At 49.3% G+C, this 25,374-nt stretch overlaps 1 protein-coding gene across 2 annotated transcripts in view; it reads left to right on the top strand.

Annotated features, from left to right (window-relative positions):
- Window positions 1-15,605, top strand: part of tmco6 (transmembrane and coiled-coil domains 6) — a 47,635-nt gene extending 32,030 nt beyond the window's left edge. Inside the window, exons 11-14 of one of the 2 annotated variants that reach the window (XR_015079406.1) lie at window positions 490-660; window positions 9,674-9,793; window positions 11,652-12,288; window positions 12,340-15,605. Coding sequence is in view for 1 of the 2 variants with exons in the window: in XM_085995997.1 (XP_085852123.1) it covers window positions 490-660; window positions 9,674-9,793; window positions 11,652-11,660 (300 nt within the window). In the remaining variant the exon portion in view is untranslated. Of the gene's footprint in view, window positions 1-489; window positions 661-9,673; window positions 9,794-11,651 lie in introns of both variants that reach the window. The other variant, XM_085995997.1, reaches the window with a different exon arrangement.
- The last annotated feature ends 9,769 nt before the right edge of the window (window positions 15,606-25,374 follow it).

Raw genomic sequence — 25,374 nt, 5'->3', positions numbered from 1 at the left:
TGAAGTAGGAATGGGAGCAGGCTGGTGTGGAGCATAAACACCGGCATGGGCCAGTTGGGCCGAATGGCCTGTTTCTGTGCTGTACATGCTACAGGAAACTTTGCGATATCCGGCACCAACGGGACCGGCGTGATGCCGATCTATGAAAACTTCCGGACATACCAGCGCTAATGTTGAAAGATACGGAGGTTTTCATCTCCGTATCTGACAACAAACACTGTTGCTTAGCAACACCTTGTAAACAGTCGGCCCGTACCTTGGAAGTGTCTCTGTAGCTTAGCAACAGCTTCAGAGAGACTTTCCAGAGCCCGACTGTTGAAAATAAAACCACGAGAAGAAAAAAAACCTAACAAAACGGCTCCTGATTTCTGCCGGTAGATCGAGGTTTCCGGACATACAACCTCCGGATAAACCAAAGTTTCCTGTATGTAATTCTATGCAGCCTTAATGTCGCCTTAACACTTGTGTGTATGTGCGTGCTTAACGCAGGTTCTGATGCTGTTGGCTAACGTTGCGGAGATGGGGCCTGCGTACTGCGAGAAGCTGCTGCAACAAGCAGGCGTATTTTCAGCCCTTTGCACCACTCTCAGGACAGCTGACCCGGAGGCAGTGCGTCTGACACTGGAAGTACTGAACCTGGTCCTTTCGCACTGTCAGCAGGTGAGGCCATTTCTCCTTTTGAAGCGCAAAGCCATCCTTCGTGTCGGCACTGCTCGTCGCAGTAACAGTTTAATAAACTTTCCTCATGCGTTCTGCAGTTTAATTGTCAGAGATTTACATTTTGCAGTGTTTGAGTGCTAAATTTGAAATCTTAAACCTATGTCCCTGCTTCAGAGTATAAAGGCTCCTGTATAAAAATAGCCTGGTGTATTAAATTCTTATCTTTCCTTCTCCACTCCCCATATTATCTCTTCAGTCACGCTGTTACCTGCGGTGCCTGGCAGTGACTTGTACAGAGCTCCCTCGTGGCTGTTAGTAACTGCAGCTTCTAGTGTTTCTTTTAAATTCATTCAGAGGATGTGGGCATCGCTGGTAAGGCCAGCATTTATTGCCCGTCCCTAATTGCCCTCGAGAAGGTGGTGGTGAGCCGCCTTCTTGAACCGCTGCAGCCCGTGTGGTGAAGGTACTCCCACAGTGCTGTTAGGGAGGGAGTTCCAGGATTTTGACCCAGCGACGATGAAGAAACAGCAGATATCTTTCCAAGTCAGGATGGTGTATTAGAGGTGATGGTGTTCCCGTGCTCCTGCTGCCCTTGTCCTTCTAGGTGGTAGAGGTCGCGGGTTTGGGAGGCTTGTGACAATGTTAAACAAATTGATGTTTATCTTGTCTGTCCCCTTGTAGATGGTACACACTGCAGCCACTGTGCGCCGGTGGTGGAGGGGGTAAATGTTTACTGCGGTGGATAGGGTGCCAGTCAAGCGGGCTGCTTGGTCCTGAATGGTGTCGAGCTTGTTTGGTACTGAGAGGGTCCCAGGTTCAATCTGATCAGTGCTGTGCTGAGTGAACTCATCTGGCGATGGTCGGGGCACTACAAGCACAGCCCGAGCGCTATCAGGCTACAGAAGAGAAAAATTAAGCCAAGTTCCCACTCCTGGCTGCGATCTAATGACCCGCTGCTGGAGAGTGTATGCACGTGGACACAAATGCGGCTCTGTTGTGAAGCTCCATGTGGTTGAATATCCTGCTGACAGTCACTGACCAACAACAACAACTTGCATTTATATACAGGAAACTCTCGATTTACCGGCACCTAAATAACCGGAAATCTCTGTTAACCGGCAAAATTCAGGAGTAGGTTCAGGTAAGTTTTACTTCATATTAGTGGCCGTTCCTGGATCTGTGGCAGTGTAACCAGGGGTTTCTGCACCTGTTGCTAAGCAACAGGGACGCCTGGATCTTGTGGCCGGGGTTCCTGCACCTGTTGCTAAGCAACAGGGACGCCTGGATTTGTTGCTGTGTACGGAGCTCTCGTACTTTTTACTATACCTCTCTGTAATCCGGACTTTTTGATAAAGCGGCACCACGCCGGTCCCGTCAGTGCCGGATAAAAAAGAGTTTCCTGTACCACCTTTAATGTGGTAAACCATCCCATAAACGGCTTCTCACCATCAGCTGCTTCGTTATTTTGATGAGCTTGCTGGATTTGCACATTATGCACATCATCATGGGTGACTTTAATTTACATATTGATTGGACTACCCAAATTAGTAAAAATTCTGAGGAGGAGGAATTCCTGGAATGTTTTCGGGACGGTTATCTGGACCAATATGTCGAGGAGCCGACTCGAGATCAGGCCATTTTAGACTGGGTATTGTGCAATGAGAAGGGACTTATCAACAATCTTCTTGTACGAGGCCCCTTGGGTCAGAGCGATCATAATATGATCGAGCTCTCAGTCGAGATGGAGAGTGAGGAAATTGAATCAGAGACTAAGGTCCAGAACTTAAATAAAGGGAATTACGAGGGTATGAGACGGGAATTGGGTAAGATTGATTGGGTGGTGTTTCTGGGGGGATTGACAGTGGATAGACAATGGCAAGCATTCAAAGATAGAATGGAAGAATTCCAGAACATGTTTATACCGGTTTGGCATAAAAATAAACCTAAAAAGGTGGCTCAACCGTGGATAACGAGGGAAATTAGGGACAGCATAAAATCAAAAAAAAGGGCATATCAACTGGCAAAAAAAAGCACCAGACTGGAAGATTGGGGGCAGTACAGGATACAGCAAAAGAGGACAAAGGGATTAATCAGGAAGGGGAAAATAGAATACGAAAGTAAACTTGCAGCAAACATAAAGACAGACTGCAAAAGCTTTTATCGGTATATCAGGAGGAAAAGACTGGTAAAATCCCAAGTCGGTCCCTTGCAGTCCGATTCGGGAGAATATATAATGGAGAATAAGGAAATGGCAGACCAATTAAACTCATACTTTGGTTCTGTATTCACAAAGGAGGACACAAATAACCTCCCAGGAATATCGGCAAACATAGGGACTAATGAGAGGGAGGAGCTGACAGAAATTAGTATCTCTAGGGATATGGTGTTGGGTAAGTTGAGGGGACTGAAGGCCGACAAATCCCCGGGGCCTGATAAACTACATCCTAGGGTACTTAAGGAGGTGGCCCTGGAGATAGCAGATGCTCTAAGGATCATCTTCCGGAACTCCATTGACTCGGGAACAGTACCCGTGGATTGGAGGGTAGCTAATGTTACCCCAATATTTAAAAAGGGGGGTAGAGAGAAAGCAGGGAATTATAGACCAGTAAGCCTTACATCGGTTGTGGGCAAAATGCTAGAGTCCATTATTAAGGATAAAATAGCGGAGCACTTGACAAATGGGGAAAGGATCGGACAGAGTCAACATGGATTTACAAAGGGTAAATCGTGTTTGACTAATCTGCTGGAATTTTTTGAGGAAGTAACTGGTAAAATAGATGGGGGAGAGCCAGTGGATGTGGTGTACCTTGACTTCCAGAAAGCCTTCGATAAGGTTCCACACAAAAGATTATCATGCAAAATTAAGGCTCATGGGATTGGGGGCAAAGTATTAACGTGGATAGAGAACTGGCTGGCGGATAGAAAACAGAGAGTTGGAATAAACGGCTCGTTTTCGGAGTGGCAGGCAGTGACCAGCGGGGTGCCGCAAGGATCTGTCCTGGGACCCCAGCTGTTCACAATATATATAAATGATCTGGATCAGGGAATTGGATGCAATATTTCCAAATTCGCTGACGACACTAAACTAGGAGGAGGGGTGGGCTCTGATGAGGATGTCAGGAGGCTACAGTGCGATTTGGACAGGTTGGGGGAATGGGCGGATACGTGGCAGATGCACTATAATGTGGATAAATGCGAGGTTATCCACTTTGGGGGTAAAAACAGGAGGGTAGATTATTATCTAAATGGCAATAGATTGGGAGATGGGGAAGTGCAGAGGGACCTGGGTGTTCTTGTGCACCAGTCACTGAAGGAGAGCATGCAGGTGCAACAGGCGATTAAGAAGGCAAATGGTATGTTGGCCTTCATATCAAGGGGGTTCGAGTATAGGAATAGGGATACCTTACTACAGCTGTACAAGGTGCTGGTGAGACCGCATCTGGAGTATTGTGTACAGTTTTGGTCGCCCCATCTGCGGAAGGATGTTCTTGCCATGGAAAGAGTGCAGCGGCGATTCACCAGGCTGATACCTGGAATGGCGGGAATGACCTACGAGGAGAGATTGAATAGTTTGGGCTTGTACTCACTGGAGTTTAGAAGATTGAGAGGGGATCTCATCGAAACATATAAAATTATGGCAGGCCTGGACAGGCTGAATTCAGAGAGAATGTTTCCAATGGCAGGGGAGCACAGAACCAGGGGCCACAGTCTAAAAATAGCGGGCAAATCATTTAAAACAGAGATGAGGAAGAATTTCTTCACTCAAAGAGTGGTGAGCCTGTGGAATTCCCTGCCACAGAGGGCTGTGAAGGCTAATTCAATAAATATTTTCAAGAGAGAATTGGATATATTTCTGAAGGCTAAGGGGATTAAGGGTTACGGAGAAAAGGCGGGGACGGGGTACTGAACTGGTAAGATCAGCTAAGATCTCAGACGAAGATCAGCCATGATCTCATTGAATGGCGGAGCAGGCTCGAAGGGCCGAATGGCCTACTCCTGTTCCTATCTCTATGTATGTATAATTCCCATTAGACTTGCCGCAGAGAGTTAAGTCTTTTTAATGACGTGATTGTTAATGCAATGCCAATCCGTATCTGCAACCCAGAAATTGAACGAGTTAAACTGTAGCGTCTCATTCCTTCAGGTGGTAAATTAATCTTAGAGATTTTTTAAAATGTCAAATTATAACTTTTTATATTTATTTCGTACTTTTCCTTTCTGTCTCTTTTTTTATCTCTCTCAATCCAATCTTTCTTTCCCTCACTCTCTTCCTCATTCTGTACCTGATTTGACTGTAACTCGCTCTTTTATTTTCTCTGTCGTTCCTCTTGTTTCTTTCTCAGTCTTTAAATCTCATGGGTTAACATAGAAACCTAGAAACATAGAAGATAGGAGCAGGAGTAGGCCATTCGGCCCCTCGAGCCTGCTCCGCCATTCAATGCGATCATGGCTGATCATCCAAATTCAGTACCCTGTCCCTGCTTTCTCCCCATACCCCTTGATCCCTTTAGCCTTAAGATATATATCCAACACCTTCTTGAATATATTTAATGAATTGGCCTCAACTGCCTTCTGTGGTAGAGAATTCCACAGGTTCACCACTCTCTGGGTGAAGAAATTCCTCCTCATCTCTGTCCTAAATGGCTTACCCCTTATCCTTAGACTGTGACCCCTGGTTCTGGACTCCCCCGCCATCGGGAACATCCTTCCTGCATCTAGTCTGTCTAGTCCTGTTAGAATTTTATAAGTTTCAATGAGATCCCCTCTCATTCTTCTAAACTCCAGCGAGTATAAGCCCAATTGACCCAATCTCTCCTCATACTACATTCCTGCCATCCCAGGTATCAGTCTGGTGAATCTTCGCTGCACTCCTTCCATGGCAAGAACATCCTTCCTCAGATAAGGCAACCAAAACTGCACACAATACTCAAGGTGTGGTCTCACCAAGGCCCTGTACAACTGCAGCAAGACATCCTTGTTCCTGTACTCGAACCCTCTCGCTACGAAGGCCAACATACCATTTGCCTTCTTAACCGCCTGCTGCACCTGCATGCTTACCTTCAGCGACTGGTGCACAAGGACACCCAGGTCTCGTTGCACTTCCCCTTCTCCCAATCTATTGCCGTTCAGATAATAATCTGCCTTCCTGATTTTGGCACCAAAGTGGATAACCTCGCATTTATCCACATTATACTGCATCTGCCCAATCAGCCAACCTGTCCAAATCATACAGGAGTTTCTCTGCATCCTCCTCACAGCACACACACCCACCCAGCTTTGTGTCGTCTGCAAACTTGGAGATATTACATCTAGTTCCCTCGTCTAGATCATTTATACAGGTGGAGGTGGACTGTTGGTCCCATCGTTTGCTGAGGTCTCAGATGGCCCCGTTATCAGCTCGCACTTCCAGCAACTTACGACCAACGTTCCCGCTAAGCTGCGCGACTGCGCCGCGGTCTGGAGGTTTTAGCGCGGGGAAACCGTGCATGCGCGAAAATTTGAACAGATGGCGCACCAACAAAAATTTTTTTACAGGGAGCATTGGTTACGGCGCAAAAAAAAAAAATCTGAGCTGAAGGTTGCAGAAGAAAGTCTGACTAACGGGGTACGTCGCGAGATGCACCGCTCCAGCAGCAGTCGGCCCATATTTCTAGTATTTGTGGCGTTTCTTCCCCCATCGCTCTAATTGGAACTCAGCCAGTCAGTACAAGTTTTGTTAATTATAGGAAGTATTCCGGGACAGGCACAAAGGTTCAATCTTCTGCTCCCTGCGCGCCTCCCTGTAAAATTTATGAATCCCTTTCAAGTACCACTAAAAGAACAGATGGTAAAAACTGATCATTAAATAGAGTCCCCAGTTAGACTTTGATTCAGATGCTACAAACTGTGTGCACTGACTTGAATCCTTAAAGATGCCTGTCGATGATGCTGGCACATGATGCTGCTGTCTGGGATTTCAACTTAGAAAGGGATTGCCATGACAAGGCCATCCTGACGTGACGAACATAAGAAAGAGGAGCAGGAGTAGGCCAGACGGCCCCTCGAGCCTGCTCCTCCATTCAATAAGATCATGGCTGATCATCGACCTCAACTCCACTTTCCCGCCCCATCTCCGTATCCCTTGATTCCCCGCGAGCCCAAAAATCTATCGATCTCAGCCTTGAATATACTCAATGACTGAGCCTCCACAGCCCCCTGGGGCAGAGAATTCCAAAGATTCACCACCCTCTGAGTGAAGAAATTCCTCCTCATCTCAGTCTTAAATGGCCGACCCCTTATCCTGAGACTGTGACCCCTGGTTCTAGACTCCCCAGCCAGGGGAAACAACCTCTCAGCATCTACCCTGTCAATCCCTCTTCAGAATCTTATATGTTTCAGTGGGATCACCTCTCATTCTTCTAAACTCCAGAGGGTATAGGCCCATTCTACACAATCTCTCATCATAGGACAGCCCTCTCATCCCAGGAATCAATCTAGTGAACCTTCGTTGCACCGCCTCCAAGGCAAGTATATCCTTCCTTAGATAAGGAGACCAAAACTGTGCACAGTAACCATGCCAGAATAACATATAGTGTCGATCATTACCTCGCCGTCACGGTCTTAACCGGCGCCTTGCCTCCCTCAAGAACGCTGTAGCAACTTGTTTCCACCTCTGTAACATCGCCCGTCTCCGCCCCTACCTCAGCTCATCTGCTGCTGAACCCCCTCATCCATGCCTTTGTTACCTCTGCACTCAACTGTCCCAACCCTCCCCTGGCCGGCCTCCCACCTTGCGCCCTCCATAAACTTGAGCTCATCCAGAACCCTGCTGCCCCGTGTCCTAACCCGCAATAAGTCCCGCTCACCCGGTAGGTTTTAAGGAGAGACTTGAAGGAGGAGAGAGACAGAGTGGTTTAGGATGGGAATTCCAGAGCTTGGGGCCCAGGCAGCTGAAGGCACGGCCGCCGAGGGCGGGGCGATAAAAACCAGCAGACCATGAATAGATGACATAGGCACAAGAGAGCAGCAAGTCTGCTTCAGGCTACAAGTAAAGTGGAGACAGGCCACTAGCGGTCCCGGGCTATCCTATGGACACCACTGCTGTAATCTAACAGTCCATTCTGGGTACTGGATGAGTTTACCATCAAGTTATCCCAGTGGCTGGTGAGGAAGTGAAAGGTTTGTTTTCCTGGACAGCACGAGGGGTTTATTTATTTTCATTCATCAGCTGGTTATCCGACATGTGTAGAAACCTGTCGCTGCCCAAGAGTCTCCCGAGCCAAACTACAGGTAGTTTATGCTTGGCTTGTATGGAGCGCTTACTGTCTCCCCATAGGGACACATCCCACTTATATAAACCTGGCAAATGCAGGAGCAAGTTGGCAAGAGCTAAGGCTCAGGGACTCCAGCACATGTGTTGGAAGTACTGCTGAAATTTAACAGGCTAAAGCTATGCAGCTTTTCAGCACTGGTAAGCTTTTTGCTGCTTGTCCATTTTACATAGAATGTACAGCACAGAAACAGGCCATTCGGCCCGACAGGTACATGCCAGTGTTTCTGCTCCACACGAGCCTCCTACCTTACTTCATCTCACCCTATCAGCATATCCTTCTATTCCTTTCTCCCTCGTGTGTTTATCTAGCTTCCCCTTAAATGCATCTGTGCTACTCACCTCAACTACTCCCTGTGGTAACAAGTTCTACATTCTAATCACTCTCTGGGTAAAGAAGTTTCTTCTGAATTCCCTACTGGATTTATTAGTGACTATCTTATATTTATGACCCCTAGTTTTGGAAAGTGAAAACACCTTCTCTGCATCTACCCTATCAAACCCCTTCATAATTTTAAATACCTCTCTTAGGTCACCTCTTAGCCTTCTCTTCGCCCCAGCCTGTTCGGCCCTTCCTGCTAGTTGTACCCCCTCAGTTCTGGTATCATCCTTATAAACCTTTTTTCGCACTCTCTCCTGTGCCTCTGTATCTTTTTTGTAATATGGAGAGCAGAACTGTGCACAGTAGTCCCAAGTGTGGGCTAACCAATGTTCTATATAAGATTAACATAACTTCTCTGCTATTGAATTCTATTGCCCTAGAAATTAACCCCAGTGCTTTGTTTGCTCGTCTTACGGCTTTGTTAACTTGGACCATCATATCTGTTCAGACATTGGCCTGCAGGGTTACGGGGTGCTGAATAGGTAGGAGCCCAGCCCCTAGCGATAGGCTGCCTATCCAGGTTCCGTCAATGAGCCACGGATTACTGTATGGCTCAGGTAGCAGGTTAATGAGTCTGCCAAATGGGGATTGACTCGGTTCCACTCCAGTGGGAGGGAAGAGATATAGACCACAACTATCTGCAATATTCCTTTTAAATTACAGAGTAGCACTATTACAGTGGCGGCCTGCCTTCAGCCGCCTGGGCCCTAAGCTCTGGAATTCCCTCCCTAAACCCCTCTACCTCCCTTTCCTCCTTTAAGATGCTCCTTAAAACCGACCTCTTCGACCAAGGTTTTGGTCACCTGTCCTAATATCTCCTTGTGCGGCTCGCTGTCAAATTTTGTGAATCTGTGAAGCGCCCTGGGACGTTAAAGGTGCTATATAAATGCAAGTTGTTGTTGTTGTAATACAAGTCCCGATTAAACTCAGGAGGCAAACTGTCCACCTCTCCGCTGAGAGTAAGAGGTGTGCTGTTTTGGGCAGATTGCAAGAGACCATGAGAAGAGAATGATCCTATGGTGCTCATATAGAACTGCAGACTGGGTTCCAGGCAATGTTCCCGCTAATTTTTTTTTTGGGTGTGCGGCCCCTTTAACTGCCAGTCAGTTTCTTGTGCATGCGTGGTTATTTCAGTTATAAAGCTGGTGGGTGGCTTGTGCGGCACTGTGCCACCGCGCGGCTTAACGTTGGTTCCAGGTCAGATCCGCAATCCTTCGACCGTGTGACACAGAACTTTGTAGCTTGTGAATTAAGTAATGCGACTCGGCCGCTTTTTTTAACGTTTGTTTAACACATGATTTGCAAATCTCTGATTCCGACAGGCTAGCGTAGAGTTTGCAAATCAAAGTGGGATCCCGGCTCTTGAGGCGATTCAGTACAACAGCAACGAGGAGATCCGAGTCCGAGCCAACTTTCTAATGGACAGATACTTTACAGACAAGGTAAGGACCCGGTGCTGGCATAGGAACAGGAGGAGGCCATTCAGCCCCTCGAGCCCGTTCCGCCATTCAATGAGATCAGGGCTGATCTGTGACCGAACGCCTTTGCCCCATATCCCTCAATGCCTTTGGTTTATCAATCTCCGATTTAAAGTTAACAATTGATCTGGCGTCAACTGCTGTTTGCAGAAGAGAGTTCCAAACTTCTACCACATTTTGGGCTAAAAATTGAGTAGCGCCCCAATTGAGGCATTAACTTCCGCCCCGGAAAAATTAGCCCCCCCCCCCCCCCCCCGTGCCGGAAATTGAGTGGTTGCGCCCCAAGAGGGAAGCGGGGTGCTACTGGAAGCGCCCCGCATCCCTCTTGGGGCGCTGCGAGTGAATATCGTGGCGCGACAAGCGCTGCGGCACGTCACGCTGCGGTATTGCAGGCCTTCCTCCCCTTCTTAAAGGGGAGGGGCCTTGTGTAGCACGACCTGGGGCCCAGCTGGGCCCCCGAGGATCGGGAGTGCAGGCAAAAGAGCCCGGCATCCAAGAGAAGTGCCAGGCTCTTGGAGCGCAGCCGGCACTCCGCGGGGGGGGTGGGGTGCAGTTCAGGAGGCCGGGGACAGGAGCGCAGGCAGGTGCTGGCAGGCGGCCAGCAACAAAAACGGCCGCCCCTCACCTCGCCTTTAAATTGCGCCTCCCCGGCCGCAGGTACGGCCCCCCTGACCCTGTCGGACATAGCGTCCGGCGGTAAATCAGGGGCGCTCCCGAAGATCGGGGCGTGAGCGGGGCGCTGCGCACACTGATGACTTCATCGCCAGCGGCGCAGCGCTACCGGTTAGCGCCACCACTAACCTCCCGCTTAATTTTGCGGGAGGCGTGGGCAGTGCCGCGCCCGGGCACTAGTTGGTTTGCACCCCACTTAGCGCCCTCTTAAGGCGCTACCAACTGAATTTTTACCCCTTTGGGTATAAAAGTGTTTCCTAACTTCACTCCTGAAAGGTCTGGCTCTAATTTTTAGGCTATGCCCCCTAGTCCTCGACTCCGCAACCAGCGGAAATAGTTTCTCTCTATCTACCCTATCTGTTCCCCTTAATATCTTGAAAACTTCGATCAGATCACCCCTTAATCTTTGGAGGAAGAGAAGCACGGTGATGTTGGTTGAGGGATAAATATTGGCCAGGACACCGGGGAGAACGCCCCTGCTCTTCTTTGAAATAGTGCCATGGGATCTGTTACATCCATCTGAGATGGGGTGTCAGCCTAGATTTTTGTGCTCCGGTCTCGGGAGTGGGACTTTGAACTCGCAACCTTCTGACTCCGTGGTGAGAACGCTGCCCACTGAGCCACGGCTGTCACAGCTGAAGAGTCGAAGGCCACTGTGAGACAATGTGGGGAACTTCTAGCAATATATCTTTACCTATCTGAAATAATACTGCAGTTTTAAAGTGCTGTTCAGGGAAGCGCTGGCGGGGTGGGGGGGAGGGCGTGATTTGCTGGCAGTGAAGGGTTGGATCTCCGATCAGATCCAGGCCGACAGATGGGGATGAAAGACTCGTCGCTCTGGCAGCTGCTTAAGAAGCCTTTCATCCCAGCTGTCTGGGGCTGCATTTCGCTGTCGTGCTGACCCCTGCTGCCATTCTACTGCAGTGATTCTGGGCAGTCTCCACTCGGTTCCCAGGAGAGCGCAGCACTAAAGCGCTCTCCCGAGTGGGAGGCTAAGGGGGTTTATCGAATGCCAGCGATTAAAAGCCCCACTGGTGGTATCCATGGAAACCGGTTAGCCGATCAGAAACGCATCGATAATACATAAACTTAAGTCGTCTAACATTACCTTCGAATGCCCTTCGACTAATTATTTCCTTTCTCTCTCCAGGCTATTTGACATCCTCCCAAGCTGCTGGGATTGGCCAGAGTAGCGATGAAGCTCATTTGCTGGCAGAATATGGAAAGCATGAGCTCTTTACCTTTCTCATTCTCTGGGGTCAATCCTCTCCTCCCTCACCATCCCTCGAAGGCATTGAATACATGACGGGGGCCTGGTTCGATGGGCGGTCTTTACCGCCTCTCCCAAGCGCCCGTTACTCACGTGGATTTTGACGGTTGGTTTGTGGGAGGGGAGGGGTGGCGCAGGCCCGGCCCTGGGGATCGGCCTTCACCCAACGTCTGCACACGCAGACTGATTTCCACCCCCCACCCCTCCCCTCCCTCCCAGACACCAGTTGTAGTCGCACCTACCGTCACCTCAACTTGACATCGACTGACTGAGCACAGGCTTAACTCACCACGCCGTCGAGGAAAGCTTTATCAACTAGAAGCTGAGTCTTCCACAGGACCTTTAAGCACTTGTACTTGACTGTGCTTTAGTCAGTAATACAGGAAACACTTTTTTTTATCCGGGACTGGCGTGGTGCTGGTTTATCAAAAAGTCCGGATTACAGAGAGGTATAATAAAAGGTACAAGAGCCCTGTACACAGCCACAGATCCAGGCTTCCCTGTTGCATAGCAACAGGTGCAGGAACCCCGGCCACAAGATCCAGGCATCCCTATTGCATAGCAACAGGTGCAGGAACCCCGGTTACACGGCCACAGATCCAGGAACGGCCACTAATATGAAGTAAAACTTACCGGAACCTACTCCTGAATTTTGCCGGTTCACAGAGATTGCCGGTTATTTAGGTGTTCGGTAAATCGAGAGTTTCCTGTATGTGGAATACTCTGAGTCGGAACAGTTTGTACAGGTACAAGGTATCTGCCTAGTTCCAGTGCTGTTAAAATCCATGGGGTTTCCGATATCCCATTATACAGTGCAAAAATGATTCGTCAGTCTGGATGAATTAGATTGTTTGGTTTAATACGTGTTTACAAATTAAATACTTTTTTTTGTATGTTCTTTCAATTAAAGTATGTACTATATGAAAACAATGACTACCAAACTCAATTACACCCAACCAAGTCGCTAGAAGGGGAGCTTGATTTGAAAGCAGAAATGTTCCTAATTTTTATTTTTAAGAGTCAGCTACAGCCAGGAATATGAATTAGGAGAGCTCAGGGATCCTTTGTTGCTTCCTTGGCGGCTCTCCTGCTCACACCGGACACGTGGCAGTTCCCTCACTGTCTGTGCAAGCCCCACATCAACTGACAAAGCAGCATCTCTGTCTGCCGCTGTGCAAGTGGTCGGGCGAGAGTGATGAAGTAATGCATGGTGTTGGATGCAAACATGAGTGTCGATCGTGACTTTCTTCATTTATTGTCCTTAACTCGGGTCCTCTAGCTTCCACCTGCGGATTGATCCCGGCTCCCGGTCCGGCCGCGCCTCAGTTTTAAAATTCTCGGCCTTGTTTTCAAATCCCTCCATGGCCTCGCCCCTTCCGATCTCTGTAATCTCCGGCCCTGCAACCCTCTGAGATCTCTGCGCTCCGCCAATTCTGGCCTCTTGCGCGTCCCCGATTTTAATCGCTCCACCATTGGCGGCCGTGCCTTCAGCCGCCTGGGCCCTAAGCTCTGGAATTCCCTCCCTAAACCTCTCTGCCTCTCTCTCCTCCTTTAAGTGGCTCCTTCAAAACCTACCTCTGTGACCAAGTCACCTGTCCTAATATCTCCTTATGTGGCTCAGTGTCAAATCTTGTTTGATAACGCTCCTGTGGAGCACCTTGGGACGTTTTACTACGTTAAAGGCACTATATAGATGCAAGTTGTTGTTGATCTGCAGTCTTTATTTAGCAAGACCGCGTACACTTGCATATTGATTATACCAAAACACACAGAGACCCCGGGAGGGTTCACATACACAAATCTTTGAAGGTGGCAGGACAAGTTGATAAAGCTGTTAAAAAGGCATCCAGCTACCACATGGGGTAGTTGAGACGATTACAAAAGATGCATTTAAGGGGAAGCTAGATAAGCACACGAGGGAGAAAGGAATAGAAGGATATGCTGATAGGGTGAGATGAAGTAGGAGTGTGGAGCATAAACACCGGCACAGACCAGTTGGGCCGAATGGCCTGTTTTTGTGCTGCATCGCTGGCAAGGCCAGCATTTATTGCCCATCCCTAGTTGCCACTTGAGAAGGTGGTGGTGAGCCATCTTCTTGAACCGCTGCAGTCCGTGTGGTGAAGGTGTTCCCACAGTGATGTTAGGGAGGGAGTTCCAGGATTTTGACCCAGCGGCGATGAAGGAACGGCCGATATACTTCTAAGTCAGGATGGTGTGCGGCTTGGAGGGGAACTTGGAGGTGATGGTGTTCCCATGCGCCTGCTGCCCTTGTCCTTCTAGGTGGTAGAGGTCGCGGGTTCGGGAGGTGCTGTCGAAGAAGCCTTGGCGAGTTGCTGCAGTGCACCTTGTAGATGGTACACACTGCAGCCACGGTACGCCGGTGGTGGAGGGAGTGAAGGTGGGGGAGGAAAGGTCACGTAACCATTGTGTAGTTTTTGAGACTGTGTCTGAGAGCACCCTGCCGAGAGGAAGGGGGAGGTTCTACGGCGAGAAACATAAAGGCGGACGGTGGGAAGTCCTCACTTGGCCATGAGAAGCCCGCAGATGTGTGGGGGTCTTTTTATTCTATTTCCACCTCTGTAACATTGCCCAACTCCACCCTGCCTCAGCTCATCTGCTGCTGAAACCCTCATCCATGCATTTGTTACCTCTAGACTTGACTATTCCAACGCACTCCTGGCCGGTCTCCCACATTCTACCCTACGTAAACTTGAGGTCATCCAAAACCCTGCTGCCCGAGTCCTAACTCGCACCGAGTCCCGTTCACCCATCACCCCTGTGCTCGCTGACCTACATTGGCTCCCGGTTAAGCAAGGCCTTGATTTTAAAATTCTCATCCTTGTTTTCAAATCCCTCCATGGTCTCGCCCCTCCCTATCTCTGTAATCTCCTTCAGCCCCACCACTCTTTGAGATATCTGTGCTCCGCCAATTCTGGCCTCTTGAGCATCCCTGATTTTAATCGCTCCACCATTGGTGGCTGTGCCTTCAGCTGCCAAAGCCCTAAGCTTTGGAATTCCCTCCCTAAATCTGCCTCTCTATCTCTCTTTCCTCCTGCAAGACTCTCCTTAAAATCTACTTCATTGACTTTTGGTCATCTGCCCTAATATCTCCTTATATGGCTCGGTGACAAATTTTGTTTGATAACGCTCCTGTGAAGCGCCTTAGGATGTTTTACTATGTTAAAAATGCTATATAAATGCAAGTTGTTGTTCTGAATTTTAGTGTTGGGATAATAAAACACTTTCGATTTAAGGAACCCAGTGTCACAATCCAAGCACTCCCACGTCTGGTTTTGCACCATTTGATGTAGAATGAAGCTTCCCTCTACACCCCATCAATGTGCTACAAGCTCAGGAATGGCCCCGACTGCAAAATGGAGACATTTCACCATTTCCCACACCAGCCATTCTACGCGCTAAGAGTGCGGCTGCCAGATTTGGATAGAGTACCATTTCAGACTGCTGTAACTTGATGATGATGATGATGATTGTAATGTATGTACCTTTAAGGGGGAGAACTACTTTTTACAGCTCCTGTATCCTGTAATACCAGCAGTGATCACACCTGTATATAAACCCTGAGTAGTGATCTGTACAATCAGTTGCAGTTTGAACCATGTTGAGTAAATGTGGTAAACCACTGTTATTGTTATTCACTGTTGTTGTTGCACACTGTTGTACCTATGCATGCCTCAACATGTCTCGGCTGGCTCCACCCACAGGCACCAGGTATAAAGGTGATTGACCTGCAGCCCCCTGCCTTCTTGGAACCCAGTCAACCACGAGAGGCATGCTCTGTTCTTTGCTAATAAAAGCCTTTAGTTACTCTCCTAACTCTCCGTCTTTTATGAGTAATTGATAGCGCATCAATTTTATTAGCAAAAACAAAATGTCGACAAACGCTGAACAGCAGGCTGCTGCACCAAACGCTGAGCAGCAGGAGCTGCTGCGAGCCCTCAGACCAACATGCCTGGACCTAGACCCCCAAGAAGCGGGTTCGGCCACCAAGTTCGCGCATTGGCTGCGTTGCTTCGAGGCCTACCTGCAAGCCTCAACTGTGACCCTGGACGAAAACAAGTTGGAAATCCTGGCCTCAAAGGTGAGCCACCAAGTTTATACAATAATCCAGGACGCGACGACCTACGCGGCGGCTATCGATCTGCTAAAAGGGCAATACGCACGCCCGGTAAATACGGTCTATGCCAGGCACCTCTTAAGATCCCGCAGACAGCAGCCCGGGGAATCGGTGGAGGCCTTCCTACGGGCACTACGGATACTCGGCTGAGACTGCGATTGCAAAGAAGTATCAGCCGCAGCACACACGGAGGGACTGATCCGAGATGCTTTCGTTGCGGGTCTAAGGTCCGACTACTCCCGGCAGAGACTGTTGGAAAAGGGAGAAATGGACCTGAGAGGGGCAAAATCAAGAACGACAAGATCTTGAGGTGGAGAATCGAACTCTCCACCTACAATTACGATATCTTGTACCGGCCCGGGAAACTCAATGAGCCCCCAGATGCCCTATCACGTGGTACATGCGCCAACGCGCAGGTCGATAGACTGAAGACCCTCCACAATGACCTCTGCCACCCGGGGGTCACCAGGTTTTTTCACTTCATCAAATCCCGTAACCTGCCCTACTCCATCGAGGAGGTCAGGACCATGACCAGGAACTGCCAAATCTGTGCCGAGTGCAAACCGCATTTTTATAGGCCAGACAGAGCAAGCCTGATCAAAGCCACGCGCCCCTTTGAACGGCTGAGCGTCGATTTTAAAGGGCCCCTCCCCTCCTCCGACCGCAATGTGTACTTCCTCAACATAATTGATGAGTACTCCCGTTTCCCGTTTGCCATCCCTTGCTCAGACATGACCAGTACCACGGTCATTAAATGTCTGAATGACCCCTCCGCCTTGTTCGGTTTCCCTAGCTATATTCATAGCGACAGGGGCTCACCCTTTATGAGCGACGAACTCCGGCAGTACCTGCTCTCGAGAGGTATCGCTACAAGCAGGACCACCAGCTACAACCCCCGGGGGAATGGCCAGGTGGAAAGGGAGAATGCGACGGTCTGGAAGGCAGTCCTTTTAAACTTGAAATCTAAGGGCCTTCCAACCTCTCGCTGGCAGGAAGTCCTCCCTGCGGCGCTCCATTCCATTCGGTCACTGCTCTGTACAGCCACCAATGCTACCCCTCATGAGAGAATGTTCTCCTTCCCCAGGAAGTCCACATCGGGGATCTCGTTACCGACATGGCTGACTTCTCCAGGACCCCTCCTGCGGAAGCACGTGAGGTCCCATAAGACGGAGCCCCTGGCCGAGAGGGTGAGCCTCCTCCATGCCAACCCTCAGTATGCTTACGTGGTGTACCCGGACGGGCGGGAGGACACAGTCTCCATACGAGACCTCGCACCTTCGGGTGCTCCCGAAACACCTCCCTCGCCACCCACCACTACCCACGCCTACCCCCAGTACGCTTACGTAGCGTACGCGGACGGGCGGGAGGACACAGCCCCCACACGAGATCTCGCACCTTTGGGTGCCCCTGAAACACTACCATTGCCATCCACCACTACCCACAACCCAACCCCGCTAGACGGCATGCCGCAGCCCCAGGACCCGTCATTGACCACCCAACCACTCAATGAGACACCAGATTCAACGTTGGATGCTGCACCATCACCGCCGCCACCACGACGATCAGGACGGCATACAAGGCCACCTGATAGACTTACTTACACGAACCTTTAGTACACTTCACCCCGCCGGACTCAATTTTAAACAAGGGGTGAATGTGGTAAACCACTGTTATTGTTATTCACTGTTGTTGTTGCACACTGTTGTACCTATGCATGCCTCAACATGTCTCGGCTGGCTCCACCCACAGGCACCAGGTATAAAGGTGATTGACCTGCAGCCCCCTGCCTTCTTGGAACCCAGTCAACCACGAGAGGCATGCTCTGTTCTTTGCTAATAAAAGCCTTTAGTTACTCTCCTAACTCTCCGTCTTTTATGAGTAATTGATAGCGCATCAGTAAACACCTGTTGTACCGTTCTCTGCAGTCTTTTTCTTATTATTACACGAACGTAACAGTGGCGACGAGCAGATTCGAACCTACCTGCAACTCTGCATCACCTCCCAGGGATTCGCTCCTGGAGAACAGTGGAAGAAGGTCAAGTCCAGAAGCACGGGCATCGACCACGGGCAACCGCCCAGTCATCCAGCGGAGATTTGAGCATCGCAGGGGAGGCTGTCGAGAGCCAGGCTTGGCTTTCCAGCGAAACGGGCTGGCAACAGGTACTGCGCAGACCCTTCCCAGACAGCGACGGGCTAGAGCCCGACCGAGCGGCACAGAAAAAGGCCGAGCAGCGTCGACGGGGGAGAGAGAGAGGGCAGAGCGCACAGGGCGCAGCCGGTGTTCAGGACCGAGCGGCGTCAACGGGGGAGAGAGACGAGAGAGAGCAGAGCGCAGCCGGTGGTCAAGAGCCGAGCAGCGTCAACGGGGGAGAGAGGCGCGCAGGAAAACGCAAGGCGCTGCCATTGCCACGAGGACCGCAGAGAGCGGCATTGGTAGCAGCGCAGGAGCAGCGCACGAAACCCACAGGGCGTCGCCATTTGCCACGAGGACCGCCGAGAGCGGCGTTGACAGCAGCACGGGAGATGCCATTTTAAGCCGCAGCGGGGAAGAAAGGAAAGCGCGGGAGACGCCATTTTAAGCCGCAGCGGGGAAGAAAGGAAAGCGCGGGAGACGCCATTTTAAGCCAGTCTAACCACACCCAAAAATGCCGAAGAGTGGCAGTATCACAGCATTCGACAATGAAGTCGAAGATTGGACGACATATGTCGAACGCATAGAAGTATACTGCAAGGCGAATGAAGTGCCAGATGACAAGAAAGTGCTGGTATTGTTGAATTCAATGGGTGCAAAAACGTATGGCTTACTACGAAACCTAATAACCCCAGAGAAGCCAGTAGAAAAGGATTTTGAAAACATAGTGTCAATCCTACAGGACCACTTAAACCCCACACCGCTGCTGATAGCAGAAAGATTTAAGTTTCACAAAAGGAACCAGCATAAAGATGAAAGTAATGCTGAGTATTTAACAGAACTGCGCAAGCTATCGAAACACTGCCAGATTGGAACGGGACTAGCAGATACTTTAAGGGACAAGTTTGTGTGTGGGCTTCAAAGTGAAGGAACCCAGAAACGGCTTCTATCAGAAAAGGATCTTACGCTGGACAAGGCTTTCAGCATTGCAGTATCACACAAAGCAGCAGCATAGGGCGCTGCAGAGATACAACGGAGACCGCAAGAATATGGCACAAATGAAATGTCATACGGAACAGTGAAGTGCTATCGCTGTGGCAGAACAACACACGACCATAATGATTGCTGGTTCAAGGACAAAGTGTGCAGACAGTGTGGAAAAGTAGGACACATAGCAAGAGTCTGCAGGTCGGGAAAGAAAACCAGCAGCAAGAAATCTCCACAGGAGAAGTACAAGAAGGTACATAAGGTGACGGAGAGTAGTTCAGACGAACAGAAGAGTGATACAGACTCCGGAAGCAAGGAGCTGGGTTGTCTGAAACTACGTAATGTGATCAAAATGGAGGATCACCAAACTATCTGGGTCACGCTCAAGATAGCAGGAGTCCAAGTGAAAATGGAATTGGACACAGGATCAGCCCTAATAGTCATAAGCCGAAGGGACTACAAGCGGCTATTCTCACATATACCCTTGAGAGATACAAAGATTGTCTTGAAGATGTACATGGGGCAAAAAGTCTACCCCAAAGGAAAAATAAGGGTGAACGTTATATATAACGGCAAGGAAACACCAAAAATGGACCTATATGTATTGCCAGATGGAGGACCACCACTACTAGGACGTGAATGGATCCGGAAGCTATAGCTAGATTGGCATTCCATACAAGCACTGACTGTAGATGCCAAAAAGGATGGCGACGTCACACCTGGACGACTGTCAAAAATGCTAACTGACGCACAAGAAGTGTTCCAGCAGGGACTCGGAACACTAAAAGGCATAACAGCGACGATCAAAATAGAGGAAAATGCAAGCCCAATGTTTTTTAAGGCCAGACCAGTACCTTATGCGATCCGCCCAGCCGTCGAAGCAGAGCTGGAAGGTTTGGAACGTTCAGGAGTACTGTCCAAAGTGGACTGGAGCGAGTGGGCTACACCCATCGTTCCTGTAATGAAGAGGTCGTTGAGTAATACACCTGGGGAACCAAAGAAGGTTCGCATCTGTGGGGACTTTAAGGTGACAGTGAACCCAGTCCTTCACACTGTACAATATCCGCTTCCACGGATTGAAGATATTTTTGCCTCGCTATCTGGAGGGAAACGCTTCACTAAGATTGATCTGGCCCAGGCATACCTGCAAATGGAGGTAGAAGAAGCCTCGAAACAGTACCTCACGATCAACACTCATAAAGGTCTCTACCAATACAACCGGCTGGTGTTCGGGGTAGCATCAGCTCTGGCTATTTGGCAAAGGGCAATGGAACAAGTCCTGCAAGGGATTCCAGGGACCCAGTGTTATTTGGACGACATCCTGGTCACGGGCGAAAATGACAGTGATCACTTCGCCAACCTGGAGCAGGTGCTCACTAGATTGAAGGAATATGGGCTCCGAGCTAATCGTCACAAATGCGAGTTTTTCCAGAAGCAGATCTCGTATTGTGGCCACGTTATTGATAGAGGGGTTACATAAGTCCCCTGAAAAGATTGAGGCAGTAGTCAAGGCTCCAGCACCGGAAAATGTGTCACAACTGAGGTCGTTCTTCGGGCTGGTGAACTACTACCATAAGTTCTTGCCGAATTTGTCTACCGTACTACACCCACTCAACACCCTACTGCAAACGGGGGTACCGTGGAAGTGGAGTGACGAATGTAAACGAGCTTTCCAGAAGAGCAAAGCATTGATCACATCAAAAGAGGTGTTGGCTCATTTCAACCCAGCACTACCAATTCGGTTGGCGTGTGATGCATCACCCTATGGCATTGGAGCGGTGCTGTCGCACAAATTCCCGGACGGCTCAGAGAGGCCAGTAGCCTTTGCGTCTCGGTCACTAACCTCAGCCGAGCGTAACTACACCCAGATTGACAGGGAGGCCCTCAGCCTAGTGTGGGGAGTGAAAAAGTTCAATCACTATCTGCACGGGCAGAAGTTCACCTTGCTGACTGACCACCAACCACTTGTCTCCATCTTTAATCCAAAGAAGGGCGTTCCGGTGATGACTGCGCAACGGCTACAAAGATGGTCCCTTTTTCTAGGGGCGCACCAATATGAAATCGAGTATAAGGGCACGAAACAGCATGGAAACGCTGATGGGCTATCATGCCTGCCACTGCCTACTGCGGAGGATGCACCAGCAGTGGATCCTGACAAAATATTTAATTCGACTATAATTGAATGCTTGCCAGTAACTAACGCTGGTATAGAGAAGGAGACCCGAAATGACCCGACACTGTCTCGGGTATATGATTTGACGGTGAAGAGATGGCCAGCACGTGGCGACTCACTGTTGCCAGCATTCTCATCCAGAAGAGAACAGCTGTCAGTATGCCAGGGGACCTTGATGTGTGGATCCCGAGTGGTAATTCCACCCAAGTTAAGGGAGAGAGTGCTCAATGAGCTTCACGAAGGTCATCTGGGAGGGGTGAAAATGAAAAGCCTTGCTAGGGCTTATGTGTGGTGGCCGGGGATCGATCAGCAAATCGAGGACCTGACAAAGAGCTGCTCAGGATGCCAGAAGGTCCAAAATGCACCACCACATGCCCCTCTACACCCATGGGAGTGGCCCTCATCTCCATGGCAACAGGTGCATATTGATTTTGCTGGTCCATTCATGGACTCAATGTTTTTAATAGCCGTGGATGCGCACTCGAAATGGCCTGAGGTGATCAAAATGTCCTCCACCACCACGGAGAAAACTATTGCAGTCCTATGGACCATTTTTGCCAGGAACGGCTTGCCAGAGCAGATTTGCTCTGATAACGGACCACAGTTTGTGTCCGAAGAGTTTCGAAGATTTATGAAAAGGAATGGGGTAAGGCATTACACATCCACCCCGTATCGTCCAGCCACAAATGGATTGGCTGAGAGGTTCGTACAAACCTTTAAAAAAGCAGTAAAGGCCATGTGCAATGACGACATTCCACTGCAGCATAAGGTGGACAATTTCCTTTAGCCTACAGAAATGCGACATATGCAGTCACCAACCAGGCCCCGGCCATGATGTTCTTTAACCGAAGGTTGAGATCTCGTCTGGATTTGCTCAGACCAAATGTACGAAGAGATGTTGAGAGTAAGCAATTCCAGCACATCAATGAGAAGCCGACAAGGAGCTTCAATGTAGGGCAACCAGTCTTGGCCCGCGACTACCGAACAGAGAAATGGCAACCAGGAACGATATGCACATGGCAGGGGCCACTAATGTACACAGTGGCTGTTGGGGAGAACATTGTGAGACGCCATGCTGACCAGATCCTAGAGTCACAGGAACGAGTCAACCCCATGTCTCGGCCATACGTACCTGGTGAGGAACCTGACGTACAGGTCGCATCTACCTCAGAAACAATAGCATTGGAAGCTGATGAATCAGCTGACGACAGGGTGTTAGAATCGCCTGCGCACCAAGAGCGAGACACTCGGGAAAGGCGTTATCCAGAAAGAATCAGGAAGCCTCCCCAAAGACTGAATTTATAGACGACTTTTCAGTTAATGTTGCATGTTAAAAGTGTTAATTGTAATTAGTTTGAAATTTAATTGTTAAATGAGTGTTATGGTACTGTTAATCTAAAAGGGGAGGAATTGTAATGTATGTACCTTTAAGGGGGAGAACTACTTTTTACAGCTCCTGTATCCTGTAGTACCGGCAGTGACCACACCTGTATATAAACCCTGAGTAGTGATCTGTACAGTCAGTTGCAGTTTGAACCACGTTGAGTAAACACCTGTTGTACCGTTCTCTGCAGTCTTTTTCTTATTACACGGACGTAACAATGATGCCGACAACAAAATTTGCATTTATATAGCTCCTTTAATGCAGAACAATGCTCCAAAGTGATTCGCGGAGCTGTACAGGGAACTTGAGCGCAAAAATTTCGTGGCTGACCCACAAATTTGACACTGTTGAAGCGCTAAAACCAGTGGCAGAGAACGCTGATTGTCAGTCTGATTTTAGCACATTGCAGTAACAGTTCAGACTCCCTTCTGTGTAATAATCATCAAATTAAAGAGTGGCATTTGGGGACCTCCCAAGGCAGTTTTTTTTAAAAATAAGGCAAATGTTTGCAATTGCTTTTATTACAGGCACCAAGGTGCACGGATGTAGGAAAGAGTTCCAATCCACAATCGCTTTCTTTTCCCTTTCGGCCAATGTTGGACTCCTGAATGTCGAACCCAGGGCCTCCTGTCGTCCATACAATGCCCATCGTTCCGCAGTGACAATAAGGAGTTACAGTTATAATAGCGATTTTCACAGAACAAAATGTTCCAAGGCAGATGCAGCGGATACTGAACAGAAAGTAGGAAATAAAGACCGTACATTTATGCAGCACCTTTGATGATCTCAGGCTGTCCTAAAGCACGTTACATCCAATGCATTACTTTGACATGTAGTCACTATTATCGTTTAGGGAAGCACGGCAGCCAATTTGCACACACAAGGTTCCACAAATGGCAACGTGATAATGTTCAGCTAATGTTTTCTGTGTTGGTTGAGAGATAAATGTTGACCAGGACACCAGAGGGAACTCCTCTGCTCTTCTTCGGAACGGTGTCACGGGAACTTTTACGTCCACCCGAGAGGACAGTGCCTCGGTTTAACGTCTCACCTGAAAAAAACGGCACTTCCGACAGTGCAGCACTCCCTCCATACTGCGCTGGAATGTCAGCCTAGATTTTGTGTTGGGACTTGAACCCGCAACCTTCTGACTCAGAGGAGCTGGCGATACCAACTGAGTCACGGCTGACACAAAAAGTTAGAGGAAGTGTCCACAGGTAGAGATAGGTTCTGAGAAGCGTTATGAAGGTAGGCAGAGAGTTCAAAGTGCAGAGGCTTAGTGGCTGAAGACTGCCAGCTATATTGGAGCAGGGGGTGCATGCTAGGACGTAGGATGAGGAACCAACAACTTGCAATTATACAGCGCCTTTAACGTAGTAAGCCATCCCAAGGCGCTTCACAGGAGCGTTATCAAACAACATTTGAATCCGAGCCACATAAGGACAGGTGATCAAAAACTTGGTCAAAGTGGTAGATTTTAAGGAACGTCTTAAAAGAGGAGGTGGAGAGTTTTAGGGAGGGAATTCTAGAGCTTAGGACCCAGGCAGCTGAAGGGACGGCTGCCAGCAATGGAAATCGGGGATGCGCAAGAGGCTGGCGTTGCAGGAGCGCAGAGATCTCGGAGGGTTGTAGGGCTGGAGGAGGTTAGAGAGATAGGGAGAGGCGAGGCCGTGGAGGGAGTTGAAAACAAGGATGAGAATTTTTAAATCGAGGCGTTGCCAGACCAGGAGCCAATGTCAGTCAGCGAGCACAGGGGGGTGATGAGCCGGTCTCGCGCAGCCGAGGAGCTGGCTTTTAAATAGAAAAACCGCACGTGCGGGGAATTTTGAATGGCCCGCGCAGCCTGTTGAAGGGGCCGTGTGGGCCAAAAAAAGTAGAGGGAACGTTGGTGATGAGTGAACGGGACTTGGTGCGAGTTAGGATTTGGGCGGATGAGTTCAAGTTTATGGAGGGTGGAAGATGGGATGCCGGCCAGGAACACCAGATTCCAGAGGGAGGGTGGAGCAAGATCCTGAAGGCACTTTGAGGGCAAGGATTTTTGAAGTTGGCATGCCGAAGGGCAGGAAGCTAATGGAGAACATGATCGGCAGAATTCTGAATGAGTTGGGAGTCTGTGAAGGGTGGGGCGGGCTTGAGAATAACCAAGCTCTGAAGTGATGGCGGCGTGGACAAAGGTCCCGAGAGAGATTTGGATTATAACCACGGAAGCTTACAGTACAGGACGCCATTCAGCCCATCACTTCTGTACAGATGGAAATGGGGCAATATTCCTCAACTCGCACCAAGCAAGATAAGTGACCTGCATAACTAACTTCCGGAGACCCAAGCAATCTCCAGTCAAAGAAAGGGCTTCAGCGAAGGACATGGGTGAATACGGTGGTGTTAAAAGGATGATGTTGAATAAAGGTGGCAGGTTTCAAAATGAGAATTGTGCAGTGGGAGAGTTAGGTCTCTGATCGAGTTTTCTCCACTGGAATTCCAAGGGTGTTTAGCATTTAGTTTAACACATCTGGGAACCCGAGTTTCAATCCAATCCAGACAGCTGGGATTAAGATCTCTGAAAACCATTAAGGGAACTAAGTGGAATGAGGTTGAGGAATCCCAACGCCACTCATAGCGCAAATTGCCTTTAATTCTGGGAAACCGCATCAACGAGACAGCAGTCATAGGATGTGCGGTCAGGCCAGTCGGGACAGGTTTAATAATTTATTCAGCCTGCTCATTAACATAACGTCACAGCCAGTGACAACTGGAACACGACCACAGTAACTGACAGAACACGCGGGACTCGAA

Source organism: Somniosus microcephalus, chromosome 8 (assembly GCF_052327205.1).
Source record: "Somniosus microcephalus isolate GS21.2 chromosome 8, FLI_Smic_1.0, whole genome shotgun sequence".
Taxonomy (NCBI): domain Eukaryota; kingdom Metazoa; phylum Chordata; class Chondrichthyes; order Squaliformes; family Somniosidae; genus Somniosus; species Somniosus microcephalus.
Note: the sequence above shows the minus strand (reverse complement) of the source record. Positions and strands in the feature narration are given on the sequence as shown.